This window comes from Sphaeramia orbicularis, chromosome 14 (genome assembly GCF_902148855.1).
Source record: "Sphaeramia orbicularis chromosome 14, fSphaOr1.1, whole genome shotgun sequence".
In the NCBI taxonomy this organism is placed as follows: domain Eukaryota; kingdom Metazoa; phylum Chordata; class Actinopteri; order Kurtiformes; family Apogonidae; genus Sphaeramia; species Sphaeramia orbicularis.
Window position 1 is genome coordinate 55,779,909 of NC_043970.1, and position 13,592 is coordinate 55,793,500.

The following is a 13,592-nucleotide window of genomic DNA, read 5'->3' on the forward strand; positions in this document are numbered from 1 at the left end:
CAATTTTAATACAAATATTTAAAAATTTTTGTAGGGGGCGCTGTAGTGCAAAATTTCAGTTTCTTTTGATAAATAGGTGTAGGCCTTGAGACAGATGTCTGAGCAAATTTGAGCCAAATCAGTGTTCGTATGTCCGAACTGATGTCATTTTTGTAAATGTACATTTGTAGGGGGCGCTATAGTGCAAAATTTCAATTTCTTTTAATAAATGGGTGTAGGCCTGGGAGATGGACGTCTGAGTCAAATTTCAGCCAAATCGCTGTTCGTATGTCTGAGCTGAAGCAATTTTTATGATGTTAAATTTTCGAAAAAACTTCTCAAAGTTTGCAACCTTGTCACACAAAAACGGTGATGCCAATTCAAAAAACTCGGCTAACTTTTGATGCCCCACTTGTCTAGATACTGTGCACGGATTTTGAGCTCATTTGGCCAAACGGCTTAGTAGGAGATAGTTAAAATACGTCAGCGAAAACGCTGACTCAGCATTTTGGAAAATTCAATCCAATATGGCCGACTAAGGGTGGGTTTAGGGGCGTGGCCATAATAATATTTTTTATTTGTCTCCTCATGATGAATCTGTGTACCGATTTTCGTGGCTCTATGACAAACTTTATGTTGGACGTGCTCCCATTGGCGCAATGCATTTCCACTTTTCAAGGGGGCGCTGCAGCAGCATTTCTTTACCGATATCTATGAAACCTTTATGTAAATTCAATTTTGTACATTTCTGAATTTTGGGCAAACTTTGGTGAGTTTTCATAAATGTTCAGGGGGTCAAATTGAGCTCAAAGCGCAGGAAGAAAGAAAAAAAATAAGACAAAAATAAATAAATAAATAAAAATAATAATAATTAAAGCCGCTAGCGGCATCTAAAGGCCCTCGCCAAAGGCATGTCCAGTGGAAGTATGCTCATCGTTCAGCAGGTGACGCTCTAGCACCAAATTTCAATGTCTTCTAATGAATGGGTGTAGGCCTGGGAGATTGACAATTGACTCAAATTTGTGACAAATCAGTGTTCGTATGTCCAAACTGAACAAATTTTTGTATAAATAAATCTGTAGGGGGCGTTATGGAGCCAAAATTCAATTTGTTCCATTGAATGGGTATAGGCCTGCGAGTTGTACCACTGACTCAAATTTGAGCCAAATCGGTGTTCTATGTCCGAACTGATGCAATTTTCGTGAAGGTAAATTGTAGGGGGCACTATTGCATGAAATGGAATTTACTTTTGATAAATGGGTGTAGGCCTGGGAGACTGACAACTGATTCAAATTTGAGCCAAATTGGTGTGTCGTATGTCTGAAGTAAAGTAATTTCGTAAAGGTAAAATTGTAGGGGGCGCTATAGCTCCAAATTTCAATTTTTTCTGATATATGGTTGTAGGCCTGAGAGATAGAAATCTGAGTCAAATTTGAGCCAAATCGGTGTTCGTATGTCCAAATTAATGTAATTTTCGTGAAGGTACATTTGCAGGGGGCGCTATCGAGCGAAATGTCATTTTCATTTGATAAATGAGTGTAGGCCTGGGAGATTGACAACTGATTCAAATTTGAGCCAAATTGGTGTTCGTATGTCCAAGCTGAAGCAATTATCATAAAGGTAAAGTTGTAGGGGGCGCTATAGCACCAAATGTAACATTTTTCTGATAAATGGGTGTAGGTCTGGGCGATAGACGTCTGAGTCAAATTTGAGCCATATCAGTGTTCATATGTCCGAACTGAAGCAATTTTAATAAAATAATTTTTGAAAACTTGTAGGGGGCGCTGTAGTGCGAATTTTCAGTTTCTTTTTACAAATAGTGTAGGCCTGGGAGACTGATGTCTGAGTCAAATTTGAGCCAAATTGGTGTTCGTATGTCTGAAGTGAAGTAATTTTGGTGAAGGTCAAATTGTAGGGGGCGCTATAGCTCCAAATTTCAAATTTTTCTGACAAATTGGTGTAGGCCTGAGAGATAGACGTCTGAGTCCAATTTGAGCCAATGGTGTTCGTATGTCCGAACTGAAGCAATTTTAATAAAAAAAATTTTTTAAAAACTTGAAGGGGGCTGTAGTGCGAAATTTCAGTTTCTTTTGATAAATAGGTGTAGGCCTGGGAGACAGACGTCTGAGTCAAATTTGAGCCAAATCGGTGTTTGTATGTCCGAACTGATGTCATTTTGTAAATGTACATTTGTAGGGGGGCGCTATAGTGCGAAATTTCAATTTCTTTTAATAAATGGGTGTAAGCCTGGGAGATGATGTCTGAGTCAAATTTCAGCCAAATCGGTGTTTGTATGTCTGAGCTGAAGCAATTTTTGCAATGGTAAATTTTTGAAACCTCGTCGCACAAAAACGGTGACACCAATTCAAAAAATTCGGCTAAGTTTTGATGTCCCACTTCTCTAGATACTGTACACCGATTTTGAGCTCATTTGGCCAAACGGCTTAGTAGGAGATGTTAAAATACGACGTCAGCGAAAAACGCTGACTCACCATTTTGGAAATTTCAATCCAATATGGCCGACTAAGGGTTAGTTTTGGGGTGTGGCCATATAATATTTTTTGTTTGTCTCGTCATGATGAATCTGTGTACCGATTTTTGTGGCTCTACGACAAACTTTATGTTGGATGAGCTCCCATTAGCGCAATGCATTTCCACATTTCAAGGGGGCGCTGCAGCACCATTTCTTTACCGACATCTACGAAACCTATATGTAAATTAAATTTCTCGCACTTCTGAATTTTGTGCAAAATTTGGTGAGTTTTCGTAAATGTTCAGGGGGTCAAAATTGAGCTCAAAGCGCAGGAGAAGGAAAAATAAGACAAAATTAAAGCCGCAAGCGGCATCTGAAGGCCCTAGCCACGGGCACGTCCAGTAGAAGTATGTCCAATCTTCAGCAGGTGGCACTCTAGCACCAAATTTCAATGTCTTCTGATGAATGGGTGTAGGCCTGGGAGATCGACAACTGATTCAAATTTGAGGAAAAAATCTTTGGTTTGTATGTCCGAACTAAAGAAAGTTTTGGATAAGTAAATCTGTAGGGGGCGCTATGCAGCTAAAAATAAATTTCTACCATTGATGGGTGTAGGTTTGCGAGATGTACCACTGAGTCAAATTTGAGCGAAATCAGTGTTCGTTTGTCCGAATTGATGCAATTTTCGTAAAGGTAAATTTGTAGGGGGCGCTACTGAACGAAGTTGCAATTTCTTTTGTTAAATAGTGTAGGCTTGGGAGACTGATACCTCATTCAAATTTGAGCCAAATTGGTAATCGTATGTCTAACGTGAAGTAATTTTGTAAAGGTAAGTTGTAGGGGGCGCTATGGCACCGAATTTCAAATATTTCTGATAAATGGGTGTAGGCCTGGGAGATAGACGTCTGAGTCAAATTTGAGCCAAATTGGTGTTCGTATGTCCGAACTGATTTCATTTTTGTAAATGTACATTTGTAGGGGGCGCTATAGTGCGAAATTTCAATTTCTTTTATTAAATGGGTGTAGGCCTTGGAGATAGACGTCTGAGTCAAAATTCAGCCAAATCGGTGTTCGTATGTCTGAGCTGAAGCAATTTTTGTTATGGTAAATTCACAAAGAAACTTTACAAAGTTTGCAACGACGTCACACAAAAACGTTGACACCTATCCAAAAAATTCAGCTAACTTTTGATGCCCCACTTCTCTAGATACTGTACACCGATTTTGAGCTCATTTGGCCAAATGGCCAAGGAGCAGATAGTTAAAATACGACGTCAGTGAAAACGCTGACTCAGCATTTTGGAAATTTCAATCCAATATGGCCGACTAAGGGTTGGTTTTGGGGCGTGGCCATTATATTTTTTGTTTGTCTCCTCATGATGCGTCTGTGTACCGATTTTCGTGGCTCTAAACAAACTTTACGTTGGACATGCTCCATTGGCGTAATGCATTTCCACTTTTCAAGGGGGCGCTGCGGTAACATTTCTTTACCGACATCTACGAAACCTATATGTAAATCAAATTTTCTCGCACTTCTGAATTTTAGGCAAAATTTGGTGAGTTTTCGTAAATTTTCAGGGGGTCAAATTTGAGCTCAAAGTGCAGAAGAAGAAAAATAAATTAAAAAAAATAAAGAAAAATAATAAGAATCTGAGCAAGACAATATAGCCGTTCTATGGCAACCACATATTTGCCTTATGTGAAAGCTCTCGAGGTCCCCCACATGTGTGTGGGTTCAGATGTCACGTGTCGTGCACTTACACCCACATGACTGACCCTAGTGGGGCGTGTCCCATTGACTCCCATTCATTCTGAGCAGGTGTAAATATACAATTTGTGCACAGTCATGTACATCGTCGGAAACGTCTCAGTGCCGTGAATGTGAATATGTGTGAGAGAGGCGACAGTTGGCGAAAGGCGACCGCGTCACTGGCGATTTGGTCCCCATGAGCGCCCACTGCAGACTCAATAGCCCTGCGCCGGCTTACTCGGCTCGGGCCTAAAAAAAATTTAAAAAATAATAATCTGAGTAAGAACAATATAGACCGTTTCTTTGGCAACCACGTATTTGACCTTATTTGAAAGTTCTCGAGCTCCCCCACATGTCTGTGGGGGTCAGATGTCACGTGTCGTGCACTTACACACATGTGACTTACCCCGACGGGCGTGTCCCTTTGACTCCATTCATTCTGAGCAGGTGTAAATATGCCATTTTGCACATGTCATGTACATCGTCGGAAACGTCTCAGTGCTCTGAATGTGAAATAGTGTGAGAGTGGCGACAGTGGCGAAAGGGCGACCGGCGCCACTGGTGATTTCGTCCCCATGCGCCCACTGCAGACTCAATAGGCCCTGCGCCGGCTTTACTTGTGCTCGGGCCTAATAATAATCTGAGCAGAACATATAGCCGTTTCTATGGCACCCACATATTTGGCCTTATTTGAAAGCTGTTGAGGTCCCCCACATGTCTGTGGGGTCATAGTTCACGTGTCTTGCACGTTACACCCACATGACTGACCGGCGACTGGGCGTGTCCCATTGACTCCCATTGATTTTTAGCAGGTGTAAAGATGCATTTGTGCACGTCATGTACATCGTCGGAAAGGGTCTCAGTGCCGGAATGTGAATATGTGTGAGAGTGGCGACAGTGGCGAAAGGGCGACCGCGTCACTGGCGATTTCGCCCCATGCGCCCACTGCAGACTCATAGATGCCCTGCGCCAGCTTTACTCGGCTCGGCCTAATAAAAAAAAAAATAATAATAATAATCTGAGCAAGAACATATAGGCGTTTCCGTGGCAACCACGTATTTGACTTATTTGAAAGCTCTCGTGGTCCCCCACATGGCTGTGGGTCAGAGGTCACGTGTCGTGCACTTACACCCACGTGACTGACTCTGATGGGACGTGTCCCATTGACTCCCATTCAGTTCTGAGCAGGTGTAAATTGCGAGTTGTGCACGCATGTACATCTTTGAAACGTCTCAGTGCCGTGAATGTGAATATGTGTGAGTGTGGCGACAGTGGGAAAGGGGACCCGGCTTCACTGGCGATTTTGTCCCCATGCGCCCACTGCAGACTCAATAGGCCCTGCGCCGGCTTTACTCCGGCTCGGGCCTAATAATAATAATCTGAGCAAGAACAATATAGCCGTTCATGGCAACCATGTATTTGGCCCTATTTGAAAGCTCTCGAGCTCCCCCACATGTCTGTGTGGTCAGATGTCACGTGTCCGTGCACTTAAACCCACGTGACTGACCCCGAGTGGGCGTGTCCCATTGACTCCCATTCATTCTGAAGCAGGTGTAAATATGCCATTTGTGCACATGTCCATGTACATCGTCGGAAAGGTCTCAGTGCCGTGAATGTTAATATGTGTGAGAGTGGCGAAAAGGCGACCGCGTCACTGGCGATTTCGTCCCCATGCGCCCACTGGCCAACTCAATAGGCCCTGCGCCGGCTTTACTCGGCGCGGGCTTAAAAATTCTTGAATTAAGCAAAAAAAATCTTGAACTAGAGAAGCACTCAGAGAGCGCAGACCTCTGCCAGGACAGATCTGCCCCCCCCCCCCCCCCCCCCCCCCCCCCCGGATCGCCACCAAAAATTTAATAATTTTTTGCTTGTGCCAGTATCAACATTCCTGAAAATTCATGAAACCCGTCCATCATAAATAATTATGTTGCTAACAAACAACACGCACGCAAACACACAAAGCAAAGTGATCACAATACCTCCTGGCGGAGGTAATTAAGCTAAAAAGAAAAAAAAAAAAAAAACCTAAACCTTCATTCTGGACGAACACAGACTGTTGGATCATGAGGACAGTCCAGCTGGTCTACGTACAGACGGACAAATGCTTCACCTTCCTGTTGGCGCCACACCACGTGCACTCTGCGACCGTGAAGTCCAAAGGGCGGTGTGACCCTGATCAGACACCATCGGGCGAGCTGGAACTCACTGAAGCACGGCAACACTAAAACAGACTGTCTGAGTCAACCACAGACGACCACGTGTCTGTCCTGACGCCAACAAGTCCACGTTTACACCAAACACAAACTAACACCACACACGTCCCACAATGCTTTTCAACAAACAAGGGGAACCTGTTGGCTGTTGACAGTGGTAGATGCATAAATACCAGGATATTTAGTTGACTGAACGTCACTACAGCACTACAGTTTGATCCAGATGCATTAAAACATCTAATAAGAGGAAGTGACAGATGAGTCTGAGGTTTAGATTTGATCCAGTAATATGAGTGTAAGATGCATTTATCCATTAAAAGGACCGAAAATAGAATGTATGAAATTCACAGCCTTTAAGGACACAAACACATGTGGGTCTGAGGGATTACTGAAAACATGTTCCAGCTTCTGTCACTGCAACTACTGAGGAAAACACAGGTGTTTTCTGTCAGACTGCAGTGGAAGCTCAGCTTCCCCTAAAATGACTCACATTAAATGCTCAAATCGTAACTATTTATACGAAGTAAACTTCGCACGCGTTGAGGAACTATGGGACTGTGGTCTTCTCCGGGAACCCCCACCACCACCGACCCCCACTCCTGGATCTGTACCTGTACCTTGACCACCTTGGAAGCGCCACAAGCGGCGTTTGAGGAGACAGAAGAGGGGCAAACGCAGAGGTATCTGGGCTAGGCTAGCGGCTAACCTGCATAAGCCGGCTATTCCCACCATGGTGCTGGCCAACGTGTGGTCTCTGGATAGCAAGCTGGACTACATCAGACTGCTTCGCTCATCCACAATGACTGTGAGAGAGTGCTGTGTTTTGTGTTTGTGGAAACATGGCTCAACGACGGCGTCCCGGACTGCGCCATCCAGCTCGACCGGCTCTCATGCTACCGAGCAGACAGAACTCTCACCACTGTAGTGCAAGTGATGCACATATGCACCTTGATTGTTCTTTTGTTACTCCTCTACTGCACTCTTTTACTGCACTTCTCTGCGCATGCTGGCGTCTGTCAAACCGCCGGCGGATCTACTCTTAGAAATCCAGCCTTTTAACTACTTATTTCTTGCCTTTCAACGCTTACTCACTTGAACCCAACCTCTTAACCGTGTCTTTTTAACTTGACGCTATCAACCCAAACCTCCATCAGGGCAGGTCAGTATTGTCAGTGGATCCTTACCTCTGGCTGTCACCCACCGCTTCCCGCGCTCTGCCCGGTATCTCGCTGTTACCACCATGGTGTCATCCTCATCAGCAGGAGATAGTCCTCTCGTCCAAGCAAACAAAACCCTGGTAAAGGTTTACCAAACTATCGCTGATCTCAAAGAGGAAATACTGCGCCTCTCCGCAGAACTCGCGGAAAAAAATGCCCAGCTCTCTGGTTTCTCCAGCCGCCTTCCCACACTGTCCAGTCTGTTCCTGAACAGCGCAGAGAAGCCCAAAGCCTCCTGTGATGATACGGTGTTATGGGATCCTTCCTCTGCCTGTTCTCGTCCCCCGTGTTCTACACCCTGGTCTGAAGTGGTGATTCGTGGCCGCAAAAAGAACACGAGCAAAGACTCACCACCTCTGACCATCAGCACATCAAACGCTTCTGCGTTCTGTCCGTGGAGGACGCTCTGGCTCCTCCCCCCGCGGCTGGTGTGCCCCCCATCCCACCTGGCTCTGTCCCGGAACCGGCTCCTGCTGACTCCGTGGCTGCCACCGAGCTGATTACCGGCGACGGTCCTAAAGCCGGTCCTCCTGTAAAGCCGTCGAACAAGGGTCCCCGCTCCTCGGTCCACTCTTCGGCCCGGCGCCGCCTTCTCCGGGAGGCCGTCCGCCGTCACTCCGACGGTCCACCCGTGGAATGTCCACCTAGAGAGACCAGGAACCCTTCACCTTCAACACCGTCTCCTCGACCACTTTTCCCTCCGACCACCGCTATCCTCGGGGACTCCATCATCCGTCACGTCCGTTTCTTTAACGCCATAACCAGGTGTTTTCCAGGTTCCACCGTCACCTCCATCCTCCATGAACTCCCTCAGCTGCTGCTCTCACTGCCGTCCACCGTTACCCGGATCATAGTTCACGTGGGCTTCAATGACACTTCTCTTCAACAGTTCGAAGTGACAAAGGTTCATTTTAAAAACCTCTTTGATAAACTAAAAGGATCCGGGAAGGCTGTTTCATTTCCGGGCCCCTCCCCTCCTTTGCCCGTGGTGTGGGCTGTTTCAGCCGACTCCTCAGCCTGAACACCTGGCTCCAGTCCGCCTCTGCTCTGAACGGCTTCAGTTTTATTGCTAACTTTAATCTGTTCTGGAACCGCCCTCCTTTTACAAGTCCGATGGTGTCCACCCCTCTAGACTAGGCAGCAGGGTCTTGGCTCAAAACATCCAACACGCTGTCCTGACTAAAACCACACCCACACCTATGTGACTATGCCCTCCCTCTTCTGCTGCAGTCACCTGCTCCCCCTGCTGGTCACATTTAATATCACCACGTTCAGAGTCTCCTGTAAAACCTGTAGTGAGAATGAACACACCCCCCAGCTGATCTGTCCTCCTCTCCAGGCCCTCACTGTCCACCTGTCAGTCAACCTCCTCAGTGAATTCCTCTTCTCCTTCCCCATCTCCAGCAGCCTACACCTCTGCCTTGCTCTTCCCCATTCCTGTCATATCCAGGTCTCGTATGGGGTTTCACTCTGCTAAAAGGCATCGTAGGTGGTTCAGACAAATCCCATTACACACAGCGGACACCAACACCATGACGTCACCACCACCTAGCTGGTTTGGATTACTAAATGCACGTTCCATTGCCAATAAATCCTTCTCCCTAAATGAGCTTTTTACCAACAGGAACTTGGACGCATTATTCCTGACGCAGACGTGGCAGAGGGATGGGGAGTTCATTCATTTAAATGAGCTGTGCCCTCCTGGCTGCTCTGCTGTTGGTCAGCCCCCCCCTGTCGCCGGGGCGGTGGCCTTGCTGTAGTGCACCAAGACAAATACATATGCAGAGGGATGAGCACCGATGACTTTCCCTCATTTGAGTCACAAATGATCAAGATTGGCTGGTCCAGTGTGTTTTACTGTTTCTTAATCTACCGTCCCCCTGGCCCTGCTGGTGCCTTCTGAAACCATTTCAGTGATTTCCTAACATCAATAATAAAACTGGAGAAGGTTTTAATTCTTGGGGATTTCAATCTGCACATCGATAACAATTCATCCAGCCCAGCAATGGAACTTTTAGCCATGACTGACACTTTTAACCTCAAACAACATGTATCTGGCCCCACCCACAGGAAAGGCCACACCCTGGACCTGGTTTTCTCATTGGGCTTACACGTCACAAATGTGTGTGTTGAGGATGTCCACTTGAGTGATCATTGTGGTGTGTTTTTTGACTTATGTGTGCCTCTGGAGCCCAAGCCTGCACCTAGAAGGGCCAAGAGGAGGATCATTACAGAGTCCACAGCCCAGGTTCTCCGTGCCCTGTTTAACCCTAGTCTTCTTAATGAGTGTCCCGATGTTGATGAGTTTATCCAGTGCTTTGCCACACACTGCAGCTCTATTCTGAACCAGGTGGCTCCCGTGAAAACCAGTGTCACTGGTAAGTGGTCTTGTCCCTGGATAAATGAAAACATCTTAAAACTAAGGAGGACTTGTCGCAAAACTGAGCATCTTTGGAAATCAACCCAGTTGGAGGTACACAGGTTACATCTGAAAGATCTCATAACCTCCTTAAATAAAATGATTAAGGAGGCAAGATCCAGCTACTTCCACAAACTTATAGCCACAAACAAGAAAAACCCCAAAGTAATCTGTGACACAGTCCAGTCCATTGTGTCCCCTGCTGTCCCTGCTGCCCCTGTGCTCTGTAAAGCTGACAGCAATGACTTCCTAAACTTCTTCACAGACAAGATCAGGGATATTAAACACAATATCCCACCACCCTCTGGCCGTCTGACCCTATCTGATCCCCCTCTGCAAACCTGGTCCTCTTTCGACCCTGTGACACTGGAGGACATCTCAGCACTTTTATCCAAAACAAAACCCTCCTCCAACTCTGCAGACCTCCTCCCCCATAAGCTCCTTGTCGGTGTCTTTGACACTATTGGACCATGGGTCACAAAGCATTTTAACCTGTCGCTCTCAACTGGTTTGTTTCCCAGCTCCTTCAAACAGGCCATCATAGAACCTAAACTAAAGAAAACCACACTGGACCCCACAGACTTCAAAAGCTAAAGGCCCATTTCAAAGCTCCCCCTATTGGCCAAAATCCTTGAGAAGGCAGTGTCTAAACAACTGACAGCTTTTCTGGAGACACACCAGATCTATGACACTTTTCAGTCTGGGTTTAGACAACGCCACTCAACACAAACCGCACTATTAAAAGTGTCTAGTGACATCCTGATGGCGGCTGACTCCGGGAAATCCACGGTCTTGGTCCTGCTAGATCTGTCCTCGGCCTTTGACACAGTGGACCATCCCATAATGATCGAGAGACTGAGGGACCTGGTAGGGATGTCAGGTCCTGTGCTAGACTGGTTCTCCTCTTACCTGACCGGCAGAAGCTTCACTGTGTCAATAAACAACTTCCAATCTGACTCAGCGGATCTACTGTGTGGTGTGCCCCAAGGCTCTGTCCTGGGACCAGTGCTATTCTTACTCTATGTCCTCCCACTTGGCCACATTATCCGACAGTACAGTGATGTCTCCTATCATCTATTCACAGATGACATCCAGATATACTGCTCCTTTAACTCCTCTGAACCCCACAAACTGAGTTCCTTAATCATCTGCTTGTCAGAGCTGAAGCAGTGGCTAAATGAGAACAGCCTCCAGCTGAACTCCAGTCAAACACAGACCCTCATCATTGCCCCGGACAGTGCAATCCCAGGGATCAAACATCACCTTGGAGACCTGAGTTCCTCGGTAAAGACCAAACTGAGGAATCTGGGTGTCATCTTTGACCAGGACATGTCTTTAGAATTCTACTCCAAACACCTGGTGAAAAACTGTTTCTTCCAACTACGCAACATCTCCAAACTCAGATCTATGGTGTCCACAAATGAGCTCGACATGATCGTTCACGCTTTTGTATCTTCTGGCTCAGACTACTGCAACAGCCTGTTTACATGCTTAAACAGAAGGAGCTGGCCCGTCTACAGTTTGTCCAGAACTCTGCTGAAGGCTCCTGACCCGCACAAACAGGAGAACCCACATCACTCCCATCCTTAAATCTCTCCACTGGCTCCTGTTCTATATCGTCTTCATTTCAAAATTCTGGTGCTAACTTTCCGGGCTCTACATGGCCAGGCCCCTGCATACGTTGCTTCCCTGATCCAGCCCTACAGCTCGACTGGTAGCTTGAGGTCTTCAGGACAGCACCTGCTGATGGTTCCACACACCTGCTGATGGTTCCACACACCTGCTGATGGTTCCACGGACCTGTTTTAGCACACGCGGTGACAGGTCTGTTAAAGCTGTGGACCACGTCTATGGAATGACCTGCCTCTACACCTACGGTCCATGGACTCTGCACAGAGCTTTAAGAAACACCTCAAAACCCTCCTGTTCAAAAAGGCTTTTTAGTCTCCCACCTGACCCAGGACCACCACAGACTGACTACACTCTATGATTCATCATAAAGTACTCCATATGTCATCCCCCGCCCCCCCAGTCTCTCTATATCTCTATCGCTCTCTCTTTTCTCCTCCTTTACTCTCTCTCTCTCTCTTAACCCCGGTCCAGGCAGACGTCCATCCTTCAGGAGTCTGGGTCTGCTCCAGGTTTCTGCTGTTAAAGGGAAGTGTTTCCTTCCACTGTCACCAATCACACGTGTTTGCTCCTGAAGGATTCTGTTGGGTCTGTAGAGTTCATTTGATTCTGATTTGAATTGGTAAAGCACTTTGTGACTCTGTCTGTGAAAAGTGCTCTATAAATAAAATTTACTTACTTACTTATTTACTTACTTACTCTTTTATGTTTACCTTTTACACCCTTCTATGTTATTTGCACTTTGCACTTTTCTATGTTATTTGCACTCTATGTTTACTGCACTGTGGGGCCTTAGAGTCCAGTAATTTCAGCTCTCTCTGTATATAATGTACATGGCAGAAATGACAATAAAGATGACTCTGACTTTGAAATCTGTTCAGTTGTTTTCATTTCATTGACTCCAAATGTGTTGGAACACGTTCATCTCTCAGACCTTGTCTGACCTTGTCATTTGTCCGTAGACGCTCAGCGTCCATGCACTTCAATGGGACTGAGTGGAACTGCTGGAAAAACCACTACAAACTGGACCAGCACTGGACACATGACACCATGTTGTCCCGCCCCCGGACGCTCGGCGTCTCTGGGGGTGAATGGAGCTGTGGGCGGAGCTCGGCCGGGCCAGACACCGAGCTTCCACACGCCGATCGGAGGACGAGTCCGAAGGCTGAATCAGGTTTGATTGACAGCTGTTTTCAGATCTGCTCCTTCACTGACACAGTTCAGTTTAATACCGTCACACATTCTGCTGTGAAATCACAGAAACCAAATGAACTGTTCATTTACTGACCTGGAAGAAAACACAACCACTGGACTAACTGGGTTACACTGGACTGAAGGGACACGTTTTCTTGTTTCAGTTCCATAATTGAATCATTTCTTGTTCAGTTTCATATGGTTAACTTGTCACTAGTTCAACAGTGTCAGCTCCATGTGCAGGTGTAGAAGGAGCTTCTGTAGTTTCAAAAGACTCCAGTCCTTCACCTCTAAGGCTGTCTAATCAGCCCAGCTCTGCTGGACATTCAGAGGACACTGGTCCAGTCCCTGGAAAAGACACCTCATGTGTACGATAAGGACACTGAGCATTTTCTGAAAAAGGAACGGAGGGACCAATTTATGTTTAAATAACTGGATAATTTTTTTGATGTAAGCAACAATGAGCTTCCCGTGTCTGAAAGACCAGCAGCAAACACTGGAGGAAAAACTATTTGGAACTGGAATAACAGAACCAAGAAGATGCAGAGTTTAGTCCAATCACAGAAGTACAAGACATCCCATCATGAAGGAGAGGTGTCAGGGTTCTGTTCGGTTCTGGGGAAGGGGGAGGGGACGAAGGGAACCTCTGGGGTCTGGGGGTTCTGACTGAAGTGGACTGTAGTGGACTGAAGTGGACTGTAGTGGACTGCAGATACTCA

At 46.2% G+C, this 13,592-nt stretch overlaps 1 protein-coding gene across 1 annotated transcript in view; it reads right to left on the reverse strand.

Annotated features, from left to right (window-relative positions):
- The window catches only part of LOC115432675 (nuclear receptor corepressor 1-like), a 66,787-nt gene that overhangs the window by 3,608 nt on the left and 49,587 nt on the right, over positions 1–13,592 (reverse strand). Inside the window, 1 exon segment of the mRNA XM_030153581.1 lies at positions 6,312–6,406. Within this exon segment, the coding sequence (XP_030009441.1) occupies positions 6,312–6,406 (95 nt within the window).